This window comes from Camarhynchus parvulus, chromosome 5 (assembly GCF_901933205.1).
Source record: "Camarhynchus parvulus chromosome 5, STF_HiC, whole genome shotgun sequence".
NCBI classification, from domain to species: Eukaryota; Metazoa; Chordata; class Aves; order Passeriformes; family Thraupidae; genus Camarhynchus; species Camarhynchus parvulus.
The window spans coordinates 26,028,082-26,041,896 of record NC_044575.1 but is presented as its reverse complement, the minus strand read 5'-3'; the positions used below and the strand labels follow the sequence as shown (position 1 = coordinate 26,041,896).

Sequence of the window (13,815 nt, the reverse complement as noted above, 5' to 3'; positions counted from 1 at the left end):
TGCACACGCAGACGGTACTACAGTTTAAGTGCCTGCACAGGAACTCCACCGCGTAGCTCAGCGCACAGCACCCACACGAACTTCGCGTGCCGGCCGTTCCGAGAGGCCCCGGCCGGGCCCTGCTGGGCCTCCCGCAGGAGGCGCTACCGAGGCCCCGCGCGGCGGCGGCTGCGCGCGGGGCGGGCCCTGGGCTGCGGGCGCAGCGCCCGGTGACGGCGGCGGCTCCTTCCGGGCCGTGACGGCGCCGCTGGCCGCGTCCCTCGCTCTCAAAATGGCGGACGGAGCCGACAGAGGTCCCGCGGCGGGAGCGGCGGGCGGCCGGGCCCCCGCGCAGGCCCCGGAGCGAGCTATGGTGAGGCTGCAGACCGGCGCTGCGCCGCGGTTCCGTTTGCCCGCCCTCCGGGGCAGCCCGTGCCCCCCGCGCTGTCGCCCCGCCGCTCGGCCGAGCAGGGCTGGCTCTCCGCGGCTGCCGAGTGGCGCCGTGGCGGCCCAGGACGCGCCGCTCCGCACCGCCGTAGCCAGCGGGAGGCGGTGGCTCCCGCCGGGGCGCGGCCTGGACGTTGGGGCCGGGGCGGGCGGCCCGGTGCCCCCGTGCCGGCGGCGGGCGCGGCTGCGCACCCGCTCCCGGCGGCCTGCGCTGGCTGGGGCTGCGGATATCGCCGCGTCTGCCCCGGGAGCGGGGAGCCAGCCCTGCCCCGGGCCCGGCGAGCCGCTGTCACGGGCCCACGGGCACGCAGTTTGTCTCAGTTCCCCGCTGCATCTCTCAGCCCCTGTCCCCGCTCTTCAGTTGCACTTAATGACGGAATTGAATGAGATCAAACTTTGGAACGCTTCAGACTGTCCTTTAAACGTTATAGTGTATATGCGCATTTTAACCATAGTCCTTTACCTTTTTTAGTTAAAGGTGACTCCACTGTGAAACAAAAAAGGCTGAATAACAAATTTTTGTTCTGCAGAGTGTATGGAGCAGCAAATAGTATAATTTAGAAAGAACATAGGAAACAGTTGTTTGTTGAACAGGAATATTGTGTCTGTTTTCGTTCTGCAAAATAATTGTCTATGGATTTCATACTTTGTTATTGAACACAATTTGCTGTTGACCCTGTCTAGTGGTAGCACATAAGTGCCTTTTGTTGTTTCTTCCACAAACTTGTGTAGTGATTACTATGTTTGAAACACTTTATCAGGAGGAGTTTAAAACCCAAAGGCTGACAACTTAAGAAAGGAAGGCAGATGGATATGTATGAGGCACTTTTACATTTTATGTTCTATTTTCTGTAACAGTCTGCGTGCATAGTATAGTTTTGCAGCTCTTGACTGCTGGTGTTTAAAAGTTGAGTGCTGGTAAACCTATAGAATAGCTACTTTTTACATGATGCTACACACCACTAATAAAAGTAGAAAGCTGTTTACTCATGGAACTTGTCTTGCATGTGGCAGCACTAAGCCAACAACCATTATTCCTTGTACCCTTCTCAGCATTTTAAGTATCTGCAAATCATTAGAAATGGCCCTTTAGTCAGAGACTTCATTCTTAAGTGCTGGGTATTTCTGTAACTGAAACAGATTTATGTGTGGATTTTTTTAAATCCGGAACAACTTTATTTTAAACTAGGAAAAATGTGATTTGACTGCATAGTGTCAAAAATTGCAGCCCATGACAGGCGAGTTCTTAAGCTTGTGAGCTGTGCCTAAAGTCAGTGGTACTGAGGGTAGTAGAGGCAATCAGCAGCAAAGCAATGCAATCAACATTTCAGTAATTGGGGACATTAGAGGCTGAGTTAGCCCAAGCAATCCATACAGCTAGTAATAGTAGAATTGGGAAAAACTAGAAGAGAATTTTTGAAGAGATCCCTAGCTGCTCAAAGGTGATGCTTGTGCACTAAGTTATCTTAATTTTTATGTGATTTCAGCACAATTTTCACAATTGAAAGTGTCTGGACCAGAATTATCATTATTCCAAGGAAGGTAGTTGGCCATCCAGACTGTGTTGCTTGCCATACATCCAAGCAAACTGCAGGGATTTTGACAGGGAGTAAAGGGCAGAGGGTATGTTATAAAAAGGGAGAAGAAGAGCCTGAGATATGTACTTAGGTTGTGTCTGACAGCATTTGTGATGTCAGATAGCAAACCTGGCTATAGTGATGCTAGAGACAGCTGTAATCTGGAAGCAGTATTCCCAGTTGCTGTCCTAAAGATGGTACTAAGTAGGTAGAACTAATATATCCTGCCTGACTTGTGCTTTCCCTGTGCAGAACTGTTCTGAAAGTCACCGTGGTGCTAGAATTGGAAAGTTGTGTGGAGTAGAAAGAACTCTGGTTAAATAGGGTGAGCTTTGGCCTCACTGAACTTGTCAAATCTGTCTCAATGTCCGAGCAGTCAGACAGACTCTGGCTCCTCTGTTTGTCTCTGGCTTTGGGTGCCATTGGCTGCAGTGCAGCACCACACCTGGCTGCAAGCCTTCCCAGAGTGCTGGGTGCAGGATGCAGGATTACCTGAATGATTCTGCAGGAGCCAGCCTGATTCTGGAATGGATGGTGATGACTCAGGTAATAAACTCTTCTGCACCCAGCCCAAGTCAGTGGTGTCTTCTCTGCATTTATCTCCAGCACTTCAGGTTGGGTGACTGTGGGTGAAAATACTTAACTTGGTGTTTCACTGCATTAGTTGGAATTCAGGTCCTGTCTGGGCTTCTGCTTCTCCATAGTGGCTGTATTGCTTTCTGAGCTGCCCTGGAGGAGAGTGGGCTGAATTTAATGCTAATTAAGTAGTAAACCTTGTCTAGCAAACTCGAGTATGCTTTCTTTCCATTCCCAACAGCATCCACAGTCTGGATGGCTGATGGGCTGGACTTGGCTTGTCCAGTAGTTGGCTAGCAGGCATTGCTGGTGGCTTGACAAAAGCCTGCTTTGCAGGCTGGATCCTGCCCTTGGTTGGTTGTCCATTTGTATTCTAAACAAATTCTGGTTTGACTCCTGCCTGCTTTTGTGTCTGCTGCCTGGAGCAGGGCCTTGATACTAAGCTATTTGAAGGATTTTAAATTTACACTGAATCTTCAGATTTTCATGTATGTTTACCTTCTCAGTAATATTTGTGAAGAAAAGGGGTTTTTTTTAAGGTTCTTTCTTTTGCCATCAGTCAGAACTCCTAACAAAAGCTGAGATGTAAGTGGTGCACAAGAAGAGAAAAGCTTTAATTATTAGGATATTTCCTTTAAAAACAGGAAAATTCTAAATTTCAGTTTCATAATGTAAAGCATGATACAGGCACTTGTGCATTTTAATGTATTTCAGATCTCTTGTGTCATTCAGTGCTGTTACATAGTTGAGAAAATATATATGAGGAGTCTTGCTACCGTGGATGTCCCCTAATCAAGCAGTACTATGGAGGGGATAATCATATTCATGTGCAGGTTGTTTCTTGAAATTAGTGAAATATCAGTCAGGCCTCTTATTTGGAGTTGCAGTGTCTTTTAAACGGAATTGACCTGCTTAGACCAGATGACACATTCATATAATTTTACTTTGTTAAGCCAAATTTGTTTAAAACTTCATTTTAGGTAAGCCATCATATCGTTTAGCGTATCTAAGCCCTGAAATGCACACGGTCAAAGCTTCTGTATTTAGAGCAGTGCAGCATATTGGCAGAACAGTGTTTACTCTACACTTGTGTCAGTGTCCAAGGAATGGAGCTGTGAAAGTTGCAGCAGGTAACTGGAGCATGGCCCAGGTCCTGTTTGCATTCCTATATATTTACCGAAGTGCTTTCACATTGTTACAGCATCTGGTAGTGCTGTGATTTTTTCTTTCCTGTCTACTTATAGTTGGTAATGTTTGTGGCTTTTGTTAGTGCAGGGGTGAACTGATTGTGACTGATTGATTGTTATCTTTGCTTGAGTCCACATAAAGACAACATATGGTTGCTCTAGTCCTATTACAGTATTGCAGTTGTGAGAGGTATGTGGCTTCAGGAGAAAGCAGTGGGTATTCCTGATAGCATGTAACTGTTTTAGTGTCTCCTAGATGTCACAGCAGCAGAGAAGTTAGGGATAAACAGGTTCTTGTATAAGGGAAAGTGTTTGAGGGATGCTGAGTGAGTGCTAAATATGGATGGAATCACCTGAATATTTCTGCACATTCCTTCACTGCAGAATTAGTGTGTACAGTGGATCTTAAAATTGATGATAATTGGAAAATAAGTGTGAATACACAGAGAATTAAAAAAAAGCAGTGGTGTTGTTTCCTATCCCCTGCACCCCCCATCCTTCCATTGATGAATTACTTATTTGTAAATATTCCCTGTAGTTGTGTGTTTTGAAGTGCAAGCTGGTGCTTGTTGAAACATTTCATGGATGTTATGTTCCTTCAAATGTAGGAGACCATAGGATGGATGTTAAGGATCAAAGAAAGAATAAAAGTATTTCCTTTGTTTCTCTAGAAACAAAATTAAAATGATGTCAAATGAGTAGTCAGAACTTCAAATTCAAAGTCTCACAAAATAAGTAACTCTGCAAAGATGATTTTACTGTTTTTGTAGGGAGAATAACTTTTCCCCCAAAATAAGTATTTTGCACATTGTTTTGGCTTATGGTGTGGTACTAAATTTCTCCTTCCTCTAGTGTTAATTTTATGTTGCTATGTATCAAATATGGGTTTCACCAAAAAACTTGGAACATGAAAAGGTGATTAGATTGCATGTCCCAAAGACTTAAAAATTAGTTCCAGAATTCCTGGCTATTTTTCCTGTTGAACCTACTTAGTAGTTGTATCCTGCTAATTTTGCTGCATATTTAGGCTGGAGCATCCACTTGGTAGGGAGGCACAATAGAGATACCTCTAGCATGGTGGAGAGAGCTACAAGCCATGATTTGACTCCAGTTGTCTCCTTGGGCAGCAGATTGCTTTTCAGGTGCTTCCTCCCATGAACTGCAGCTGTGCTCTTGTGGTTTTGGAGGTGCCTGTGATTTAAAAGTGACCGGCAGTTTCCAAGAAGTTGAGCAGCTTAGGTCTGTGCATTGTTTACCCTGAAGAAGACGGGAGTTTTAGCTGTCCAGCAGCTGAAACAGTAATAGATAGTGCTGATGGTTGCTTGTCCTGCTCTGGTGGTCACCCATTTGCTCTGGTTCAGCTCAGCTGGTGGTTCAGCTCCGTGCTGTTGTCTGCTGGAATCAAGGTAGGTTGTGCTCTAGACATAGCTTTAGTAGTCTGTGCTGGTTTTGAGTCTCATTCCAAGTGGGCAAACACCTGCATCATTAAAGCATCTTTTGACATGAATTGGCAGCCTGCTTTAGCTCAGGGGCTAAAGTTAAATGACTGAAGAGATCAAAAAGTTCTTTTATGTCTTCAGGTCAAAGTTGATGTTTTGTTAGGACAACGTTAGACAGTCTTGAATGTTACCCATGTTGTACCAAGGGAAAAAAACTTTAGAAACCTAAGTTCCTTCTTTTAGTGTAATTACTGACATCTAGAGCAGACTGAATACTAAAGTTTGGTAGTATGGTTTGTTTTTTTAGCCATGTTATATAAAGGAGATGACAGATGCATTAGAAAACAGTTATTTTGTATTTGAGTTCTAAAGAGTAATTTTTACAGCTTAGATTCTCGACTAGAACATTGGCTGTGCTTTGTTGGAGAATGTGAAACAACATAATTCCTGTTACAAATATTACAAAACAAATAAAGTAAGTTTCCATTTTAAGTCCCTGAATTTTACCCTTCCAGAGATAGAATTTATACTCCTAAAAAAAAAAAAAAGGCAAAAGCTTGATTTAAGGCATGGAAGAAGAAATATATAAATTTCTAGTGTTTATTTTTGAAGCCTCTTCTTTTTGGAGTATATATGTTTGAGGCTGAAATAGATTGCCTTGTCTTCATGTCGTTTTTACTAAAAATAATGCCTATGTGTTCTGTACTCTAGTTGGATCTTATTTTCAGTGCATTAGAAAACTGGCAATTTTAAACCAAAGTAATAAGAAGGAAAAATGGAGCCAAATTGTTGAAAGCAGAAACCCTTATATGAAAATGTTAGTTCAAGACTCCTTTGAACTTTCCTTTTCAAAGAAATTTTAAGTATTCTGCCTACTTATCAAAGAACTTGTGCATATTTATCCTTTTAAAATGTCATATGTTTCCTCAATTAGGTAATATCAGAATAAAAGTTTTCTGAGATGCTGTTCTGCTAATCTCTGTTTAACTTGTACAAGTGTTCTGTGCCTTAAAGTAAAGCTGCCTTTTGCATTTGGTATTTATGTTGAATGGCACCTGCTTGAAATCAGTATGCCCCCAGCATTTGAAATATTTACTTTAAAAAGCCTGCTTTTTCTAGCTGCTTTGACAGGCAGCTGGTATTGTCGTCTTATGCTGGACAGTTTTTGGCTATGCATAACAAAGGATTTTACTATTCCTTTTAACTGGAATGCTGGACCAGGTACAGGTTTTAGTTCATGCTACTGGCAGTGTCTGTTCCTTCATAATTTGTTATGTTCATAAATATTAATATTCCTTTTCACTAATTAGATTAATGTAGATCTAAATATGGTCTTGAAATTTAGGAAATCACTTTTGCACTAAAAGATCAGCTTGTTGATCAATGCAGGTAAAGTACAACTGCTTTTTATAATATTGCCTTGTGCAAGCTGTTGTTTGGAAAAGATTTCAGAGTTCCAAGAGAATTGTGCTTAGAAGGTAGATCAAAAATTGTCATGGAAGCAACAGCTACTGAATTAGTGTACATAATAAACCTCAGCAACGATAAGGAAATTTTATCATAGGGGTGAGAAATCTCATTTGATGCTTGATCTACAGGTGAAAAGTGACTTGAGAGTGTTGTTAACTTTTTCCCTCCTTTTTTTCTTATATACTTCTTTCTTTCTTGTTCCTGTTATTATTGGTAGTATTCCTAAATGGAATGTGTTTGTGAAAGACAAAATTGGATATGGATATATTTGCTATATCAATGACAGATATTTTGCATCTTTTCTAGCAGTATTTGTAGGCAAATAGAATTTCTCAACCTGTGACCTTTTGGCATGAGGCTTATTTAAAGGGTTTGGAAAAAGCTACAAACAGTCCTTTTACATGTAGGATAAATATGCGTGTTTGGTTGAAATTGACATTTGGGAAAATCTCTATGTGGTTACACATGGGAAGAAATATTAGTTTGATCCCACAGAGGAGAATATGTTTCCCATGCAAGACAAGAAATTGTTTCCTCATGGTTTACTCTCAAGTGGTATTGTGAAGTAGTGCTTGTGTCATGGTATTCTTCTGGAGAGTCAATAAAGGTGACAAATTACTGCTTTTGTTATAATGCACAAATCAAATGTGGTGGACAAAATGGTTTGTGTGTCTGCTCTTCTGACAAAACTGCTAGCACTTGAGAAACACAGCTTTGCAACTCTTCCAGCCTCCCTTTTTCTTCTTCTTTCATGCAGTTTGAGAATTATCCTAATATTAAAAAAGGTGAATGTGACAGGAATATGTGATTGAAGTAGGAAAAGAGATTGTCTCCTAGCTCTGCTTTTATACTTTATATCCCTAACCTGCTCCAGACCAATGTGTATCTTTTATGAACACTCTTCACTAGTGTCAGGTTCTTGACTGTCACCTTTGCCTGCTGTTTCCAATACCTCTGAATGCCCACCGATATGATGTGGATGTTACTTTCCCTCTGCAGGAAAGGTTGTGGTGTGCTGCTGCAATGAGAACTCCCTTAGCTCATTCTGATCACTGTTTGTGGGGGTTTTATTTCAGGGCCATGTGTATGTCTACATGGGCCATGTGGTGACATGGCTGTTTCTTTGGCAAACTTTAATTAAAAGTGAGAAAATGACCAAGAAACCATTGAAAGAACTCTACTAAGGTCATTAATACAAATATTTAAAAGCTGAGCAATTTCAGATTTTAGATGAAGCTCTAATGTGCTCCAAATGTGAAGGTGGTTCTTTTTCCTAAAATCAATAATTTTAAGTTTACAGTCCAAAAATATTTTCCAGTGGGATAGTGTCAGTTGGAGTAGAGTGTATTCAGCCAGCTTCCTCTGGGCTTTCCTCTGTTAGCTTACAGCATGTGGGCCCCTGTCAGGGTCTGAGTGCCTGGAGGGCTGTGGAGAACTGACTGATAGTATTATTTTGGTTACATGGTAATGTTTCTTCCTTAATTGTATTATTTCATGCCTTCTGTCCCTTTCAGTACTGTATTTCAAATTTACTCTTGAGTGGAATCAAATCTGGAAAATAACTTTTCCCTAGAACTTACTAGTAGCAGAAATTAGAAGATTAATAGAGATTGACAAAGAAACAATACTTTTCCTTACATAGCATTTGAATCACACAGTGATTGAGGCACCTCTGCAGGTCATACTGTTCAAACTTCTTGCTCCAGCAGGGTCACCTAGAACAGGTTTCCCGGGACCATGTCAAAGGATGGCATTTCCACAGCCTCTCGGTGCTGCCTATGCCAGGGCGGGGCAGAAAGCTGCAGTGTGAGGCCCATCTCGGCTTGCAGCTGTCTTGTGCATCAGTTTGGCTTTTCTAGACTTCCAGCTCATCCCGTCAATAAAAACAAAAAGCCTATCAATTCATATGTTTTTTTTAATATCTGTAGCAATTGAGCACTTGACAGGTATGAGCTCAGGTAAGGGAGTAAGTGAGCAGAGGGAAAGTGGGACTTCTGAAACTGTTGAGTTTCAATATTTGGGCAAAAGGGGACAAAGAGAGTTGAGTTGAATCATTGAAGAGTCAAGTTTAATTTAGGGGTGTTTTATTTGGCAGATTTTGTATTGTTAAAAGTTTTGTATGTAATTTTATACTTTTGAACATAATATATATTAGTAAAAGATTTTGATGAAAGGAATAAATTGTTTCTTATAGGAGGCACAGAGGGTATGGGATAGGTCTGAAGTTTAGCCTGGTGCAGTTTTTAGAAATAAGGAAAATAATGTTCTTGTTTCTTTTGTGAGTATCACGGGTATTTCCTGGGTGATGTACAGGCTCAGCATATATTTTAGGGTTCTTACCAGTAGGCAGACAGCCTGCTTGAGAAAGTTCTCTTGCTTCCCTTGTTCCCTCTTCTTTCCAACTTCCTGTCCTCTCTTCTTGGAACAACATTTAAATAGAATTGAAAGCTTTGCACAAGAATGCTTGAAATGCTTGTGAGTTTGACTGTGTGAGAACCCATTTTATACTTCTGGCATATTTTCAGGGAAGCTTAGCCCTGTGTTTCTTGAAGTTATGATGAGCTCTGGACCAACAACACAGAAGCTAAACTTGCACCATCTCCTGGGAACCTGAGACAGAAGGAGACAGACTGGGATTCTGTTGTGCTCTGTGAACAGAGTGTGCCACGGGCCCACGTCCCACCCTCCTGCATTTAAAAAATACAGTGACCAAATTGGGAGGGGGATTTGATGAAGGCAGGATGCAGTATAGGTAAGATAAAACAAAAACTAGTTACAGGAGGAAACGTGTTTCAGCAGAAACACTGATTTATGAAGTTTAATTATGATAAGAATAATTCACTTCCACTCATTTAAATCAGATGCATAAAAAATAAACACATGATCAAGGAATTCAGTTTTCAGCTACCTCTTACCATTGAATATCTTTCTCAGAGCCATCAGCTGTGTGTGATTTTTGTGTTTTTTCAGTGTTAATATGTAAGTATCTGATAAATTTGGATTTAATTTCTAGTTCTTTTTTGCAATTTAGTGTCTTTATGCCCTGGGTAAGCATCACTTTTATTTAATAAAAATGTTGCTAGGTAGTTGAAAAATTTGAATAAGTTAATTAAAATAAAAAGGCACCCATTTAATTTGTTTCATTTTATTTTTGTTCCTCAGATCTGAATATGTGAAAATAAATGCATACCTATATATTTGTGTGCATGTATGTATATATACAGATTGCATATATATTATGTATGTGTGTATGCTACAGCTTTTATGACCAATACAATAATTTCAGTGGTGCTTACTGCTCAGGTGAAATTCTGGAACAAAACCAGATTTATTTGTTAGCATTGGAATTAAAATAACTGGTTCCTTTCAATTCATGGATGGGTCTTCATTTTCAGATAATAATGGATAAGTTTGAATGCTTTGTGGTTCAAGGAATCTGATTAGACTGATCAAGCTGCTGCACTTACAAAATAAGAATATTCTAATATGATTGTGGGCAAATCTGCTGTTCTGCTTGACCACATCATTATCCATGGCTTATCTTTTCCATCAGCTTCTGCCATGCATTTTCACCATGATAAATGATGTAATGGGCTACCTAAGGGTAATGCTGAGGAAGATTAATGGCCAAATAAATATGGTTTTTTCACATAAAAAGTTAAATAGTCTACTTCTTTGAGCCTTCTTTCAGTCTGAACCCTTTGGTAGTTGCTTTGCTCTTTCCCTGCTTGCTGACCTGGAGAAAATACCCTTTAGAGCTTTATGAAGTTACATATGTATTTTTTTTCTTGCACTCATCTTCAATGTTTTGTGTAGTTTTGGGCCCCACAATATAAGGAGGATGCAAAGCTATTGGAGGGCAGCAAGGATGGCAAAGGGCCTAGAAGGGGAGGCTGTGTGAAGAGCTGCTGGGGTCACTTGGCCTGTTCAGCCTGGAGGAGACTGAGGGGAGACCTCACTGCAGTCTGCAACTGCCTTGTGAGGGGAGGAGGAGCGGCAGGCACTGATCTCTTCCCTGTGGTGACCAGTGACAGGACCTGAGGGAACAGCATGGGATTGCATCAGGAGAGATTTGGGTTGGATATTACGAAAAAGCTTTCCCCCCAAAGGGTGGCTGGAACAGGCTTCCTGGAGAAGTGGTTGTGACTCCAATCTTGCCAGAGTTCAAGAACCATTTGGACAGTGCCCTTAGGCACATGGTGTGGTTCTTGGGGCTGTCCTGTTTTGGACTTAAAGATCCTTGTGAGTCTGTTCCAACTTAGGGTATTCTGTGATATATGGATTTAACCAAGGTTGTGTTTGAAAGGATTTTAGGGCCTTGACTGATTTGCAATAGGGAAACCCAAAAGCTATTTCTAAATCATGGGAATAATATGAAAAAAAAATATTCTGAATTGAAAGACAAGAATAGGACAATTGGAGAGAACTGTTTGGAGAAGTAAAGAAGTTGGAAGTGAAATTATGGACTATGAACCTCAAGTCAAAACACGAGTACTTTCATTGCGTTTTAGCCTGGTTTCCCAACGACCCTAAGCTTGTATGATCATTTGGGCTCTTTCTTCCTCAGCAGCTATTGACCTCTGATGATCAGTTCAGCAAGGCTTTCAGAAGACCATTAAGTTGGTACATGTTTTGTGACTATCAGGAGGTAAAGGAACGAATCCCAAACTTTTCCCAGCTGTGGCAATTCTTTCCATTTGTCAGCAGCTGAACAGACATCAAACTTTGTGTATTGGTTGGCCTGTGGGGAAGAGTGTAGTTGAAAATTATTTAGTGCATGGGTTTCTCTGCAGTAACTGCACTTGCCAGCTCTTGCCTTAGAGTGTTTTTGGTAGAAGACTTCACAGGAACAGAGGTGGTGGAAAACAGCAGAGAAATCATTGGAAATCCATGGTTTCTTGAATTGTATTGCTCAAAGAACTGATTTCTGATGTAGGAAAGAATTCTGAATTCACAGTAGAAGTGTGTAATCCTGTTTTCTTTATATTTACCTATTTGTTTGTTTATCCATGGGTGTACTTTTTGTTGCAGTGGTGTGATGAAAGATTCGACTTCCAAGCTACATTTTTACAGTGCTTGGCAAAACATGTGCCAAATATTTACTCAGCTGAAATGGACCCCTTGGTGGAGAAACAAGAAGAAATGGTGCAGGCAGCAATATTATACCCCCTGGAATGTTATTTGTTTGGGGAGGACCCAGATATGTTCCTGGAGAAACTACAACAGAGTGGAACCTCCCAGCTGTGTGGAAAGGTGTTCAAAGGAGGGGAGACAACGTACTCTTGCAGGTGAGGATGAGGGTGTGTTGTCATCAGTGTTCCCATCTGAGGTAATGCACCAAAATGCTCTAATAAAATCAATTGTGTTGCTAACTAGTCATTGCTTGTGTCACGGTACTTTGCTTAACTGATGCTGGCATTTATTTCCCATTTCAAACCACTTTAGAGTGAGGAAAATTGTGTATGAAAAGAAGGCTTTGGCAGAGAAATGGGGAAGGAAATGGAAAAGTTACTAGAAGTTCTGAAAGCTGTTGCTTAAAAGTGTTGGATGATAGGATATGAATATGGAGTCTGCCTGAATTGAGGGATACAGTACTCACCCTTTCAAAGTCTGAAACAGAATCCAGCATTTCTGAGCATCATCAGTCCTTTGCTTTGGCAATAGCTGTGTTGAGCAATGGTAATGTTTCACCTTTTTTTCTCATCCTGCAGTATATTAAAGGTGGCGGCTCATTGATTTGATAGAATTAATTTTATTAATTCCTATTAACACAAATATGTTAATAAGTATCATGAATAAAATATATTAATATTAAAAAGCTAGCAGTTTTTGTGGAGAATGTAAAGATTGCAACAGTTCTGGCAATTGATGAGCATTAATATGATGTTATTGCCATAGTTTCTTCTAATTTTCAGTTTATTTTAAAAGCTTAGAACATTTAATTAGAAAGAGTAAGAGAATATTATTAAGGATGAAAAGCACTATCAGTAAAAAAATCCATCCCTTAGAATTTGGGAAGTGTCAAAATAAAAGTTCTCTATATACTTTGTTTATGAATTTCACTGTAAAGTTTTAATTAATCACATACTCTTCAGCCTTTTCTAGGAATCAGCTAGTGTTGTGCATGAAAGGAGAATGGTCTTTGAAGAAGTCCTGCTGTGTATACTAGGAAGTGTATAGTGAGTGGGACAGCTGCATGAAGGAAAAAGCAGGACAAGGCAGTTTAGTGCTGCTAGAACAAGAATAATTCTCTTCCTACCTCTCCAGAGTTCAAGTATGGTAGCAGGCAAAAAGACAAAGCTAAATGTCTGAGTTGGTCTCTTTCTTATTTTTTTTGAGTTGCAGTCTTGCAAAAATGTGGTAGTATTTATACAAGGCACTGTATTGTACTACTGCAACTGAAGCTAGGTATGTGTTTGCTTTAGGCTTCTAAAAAACTAAAAGATACTCTGCAGTTCCAAAACCTGAGTCTCTTGAATTTCAGATCTAGCAGGCACTTCTGTCTTCTTTTTACTTTGAATCATCTTTCAGTAGATTTATGGTAATAAATTAATGTTACAGAAGTATTACATTATTGTAATGATTATTGTAATCTGAAGGTTTGGAAGGAAGCTATTTCTGTAATCAGAATTACCGTGATATTTTAGTTGTAAATGAGGCTTGAACTAAGTGTTGAACAATGGTCTAGAGTAAAAAATTTGATATGTTGTCATTTAGCACCTGTCATCCACATTTTGCCTAGAATAAAACTGCATTTAAAGAAAAGTGTCCATGTTTTAAGGAGAAAGGCAATGTATAAAAGTAGGTATGTGAAACATAGGATGATATGGAATTAGATTGCCCATGAGTGTAATTCCCTGTTTTTAGGTTATTTAAATGCATGAGTGAAACTTTACAAGGTATATTTCAAAGTATGCATTCCTAGCTTATTTAGTAAGGAATTATTTTCAGACTTTAACTTCTGTTTTAAAAGTTAGAAACAATCTAGTAGAAGTATAGCAGAAGTTTAATGAGCAGACTGACTACTGATTGATGTTGGAAACAATAATAAAGGTTAATTCAGAGTCCTCACTGGTTTTCCTAGCTGCTTATTCTTAGCAAAATCAGAAAAAGTTTTGCTAAGCAAGTTTTGAAAGTGGA

At 40.3% G+C, this 13,815-nt stretch overlaps 1 protein-coding gene across 4 annotated transcripts in view; it reads left to right on the top strand.

Annotated features, from left to right (window-relative positions):
• Positions 1–192: 192 nt before the first annotated feature.
• Positions 193–13,815, top strand: part of UBR1 (ubiquitin protein ligase E3 component n-recognin 1) — a 61,573-nt gene continuing 47,950 nt past the window's right edge. For all 4 annotated transcript variants that reach the window (XM_030948695.1, XM_030948696.1, XM_030948694.1 and 1 more), the window contains exons 1-2: positions 193–352; positions 11,707–11,963. In XM_030948695.1, the coding sequence (XP_030804555.1) occupies positions 272–352; positions 11,707–11,963 (338 nt within the window). In that variant the 5' untranslated portion in view covers positions 193–271. The remainder of the gene's footprint in view (positions 353–11,706; positions 11,964–13,815) is intronic.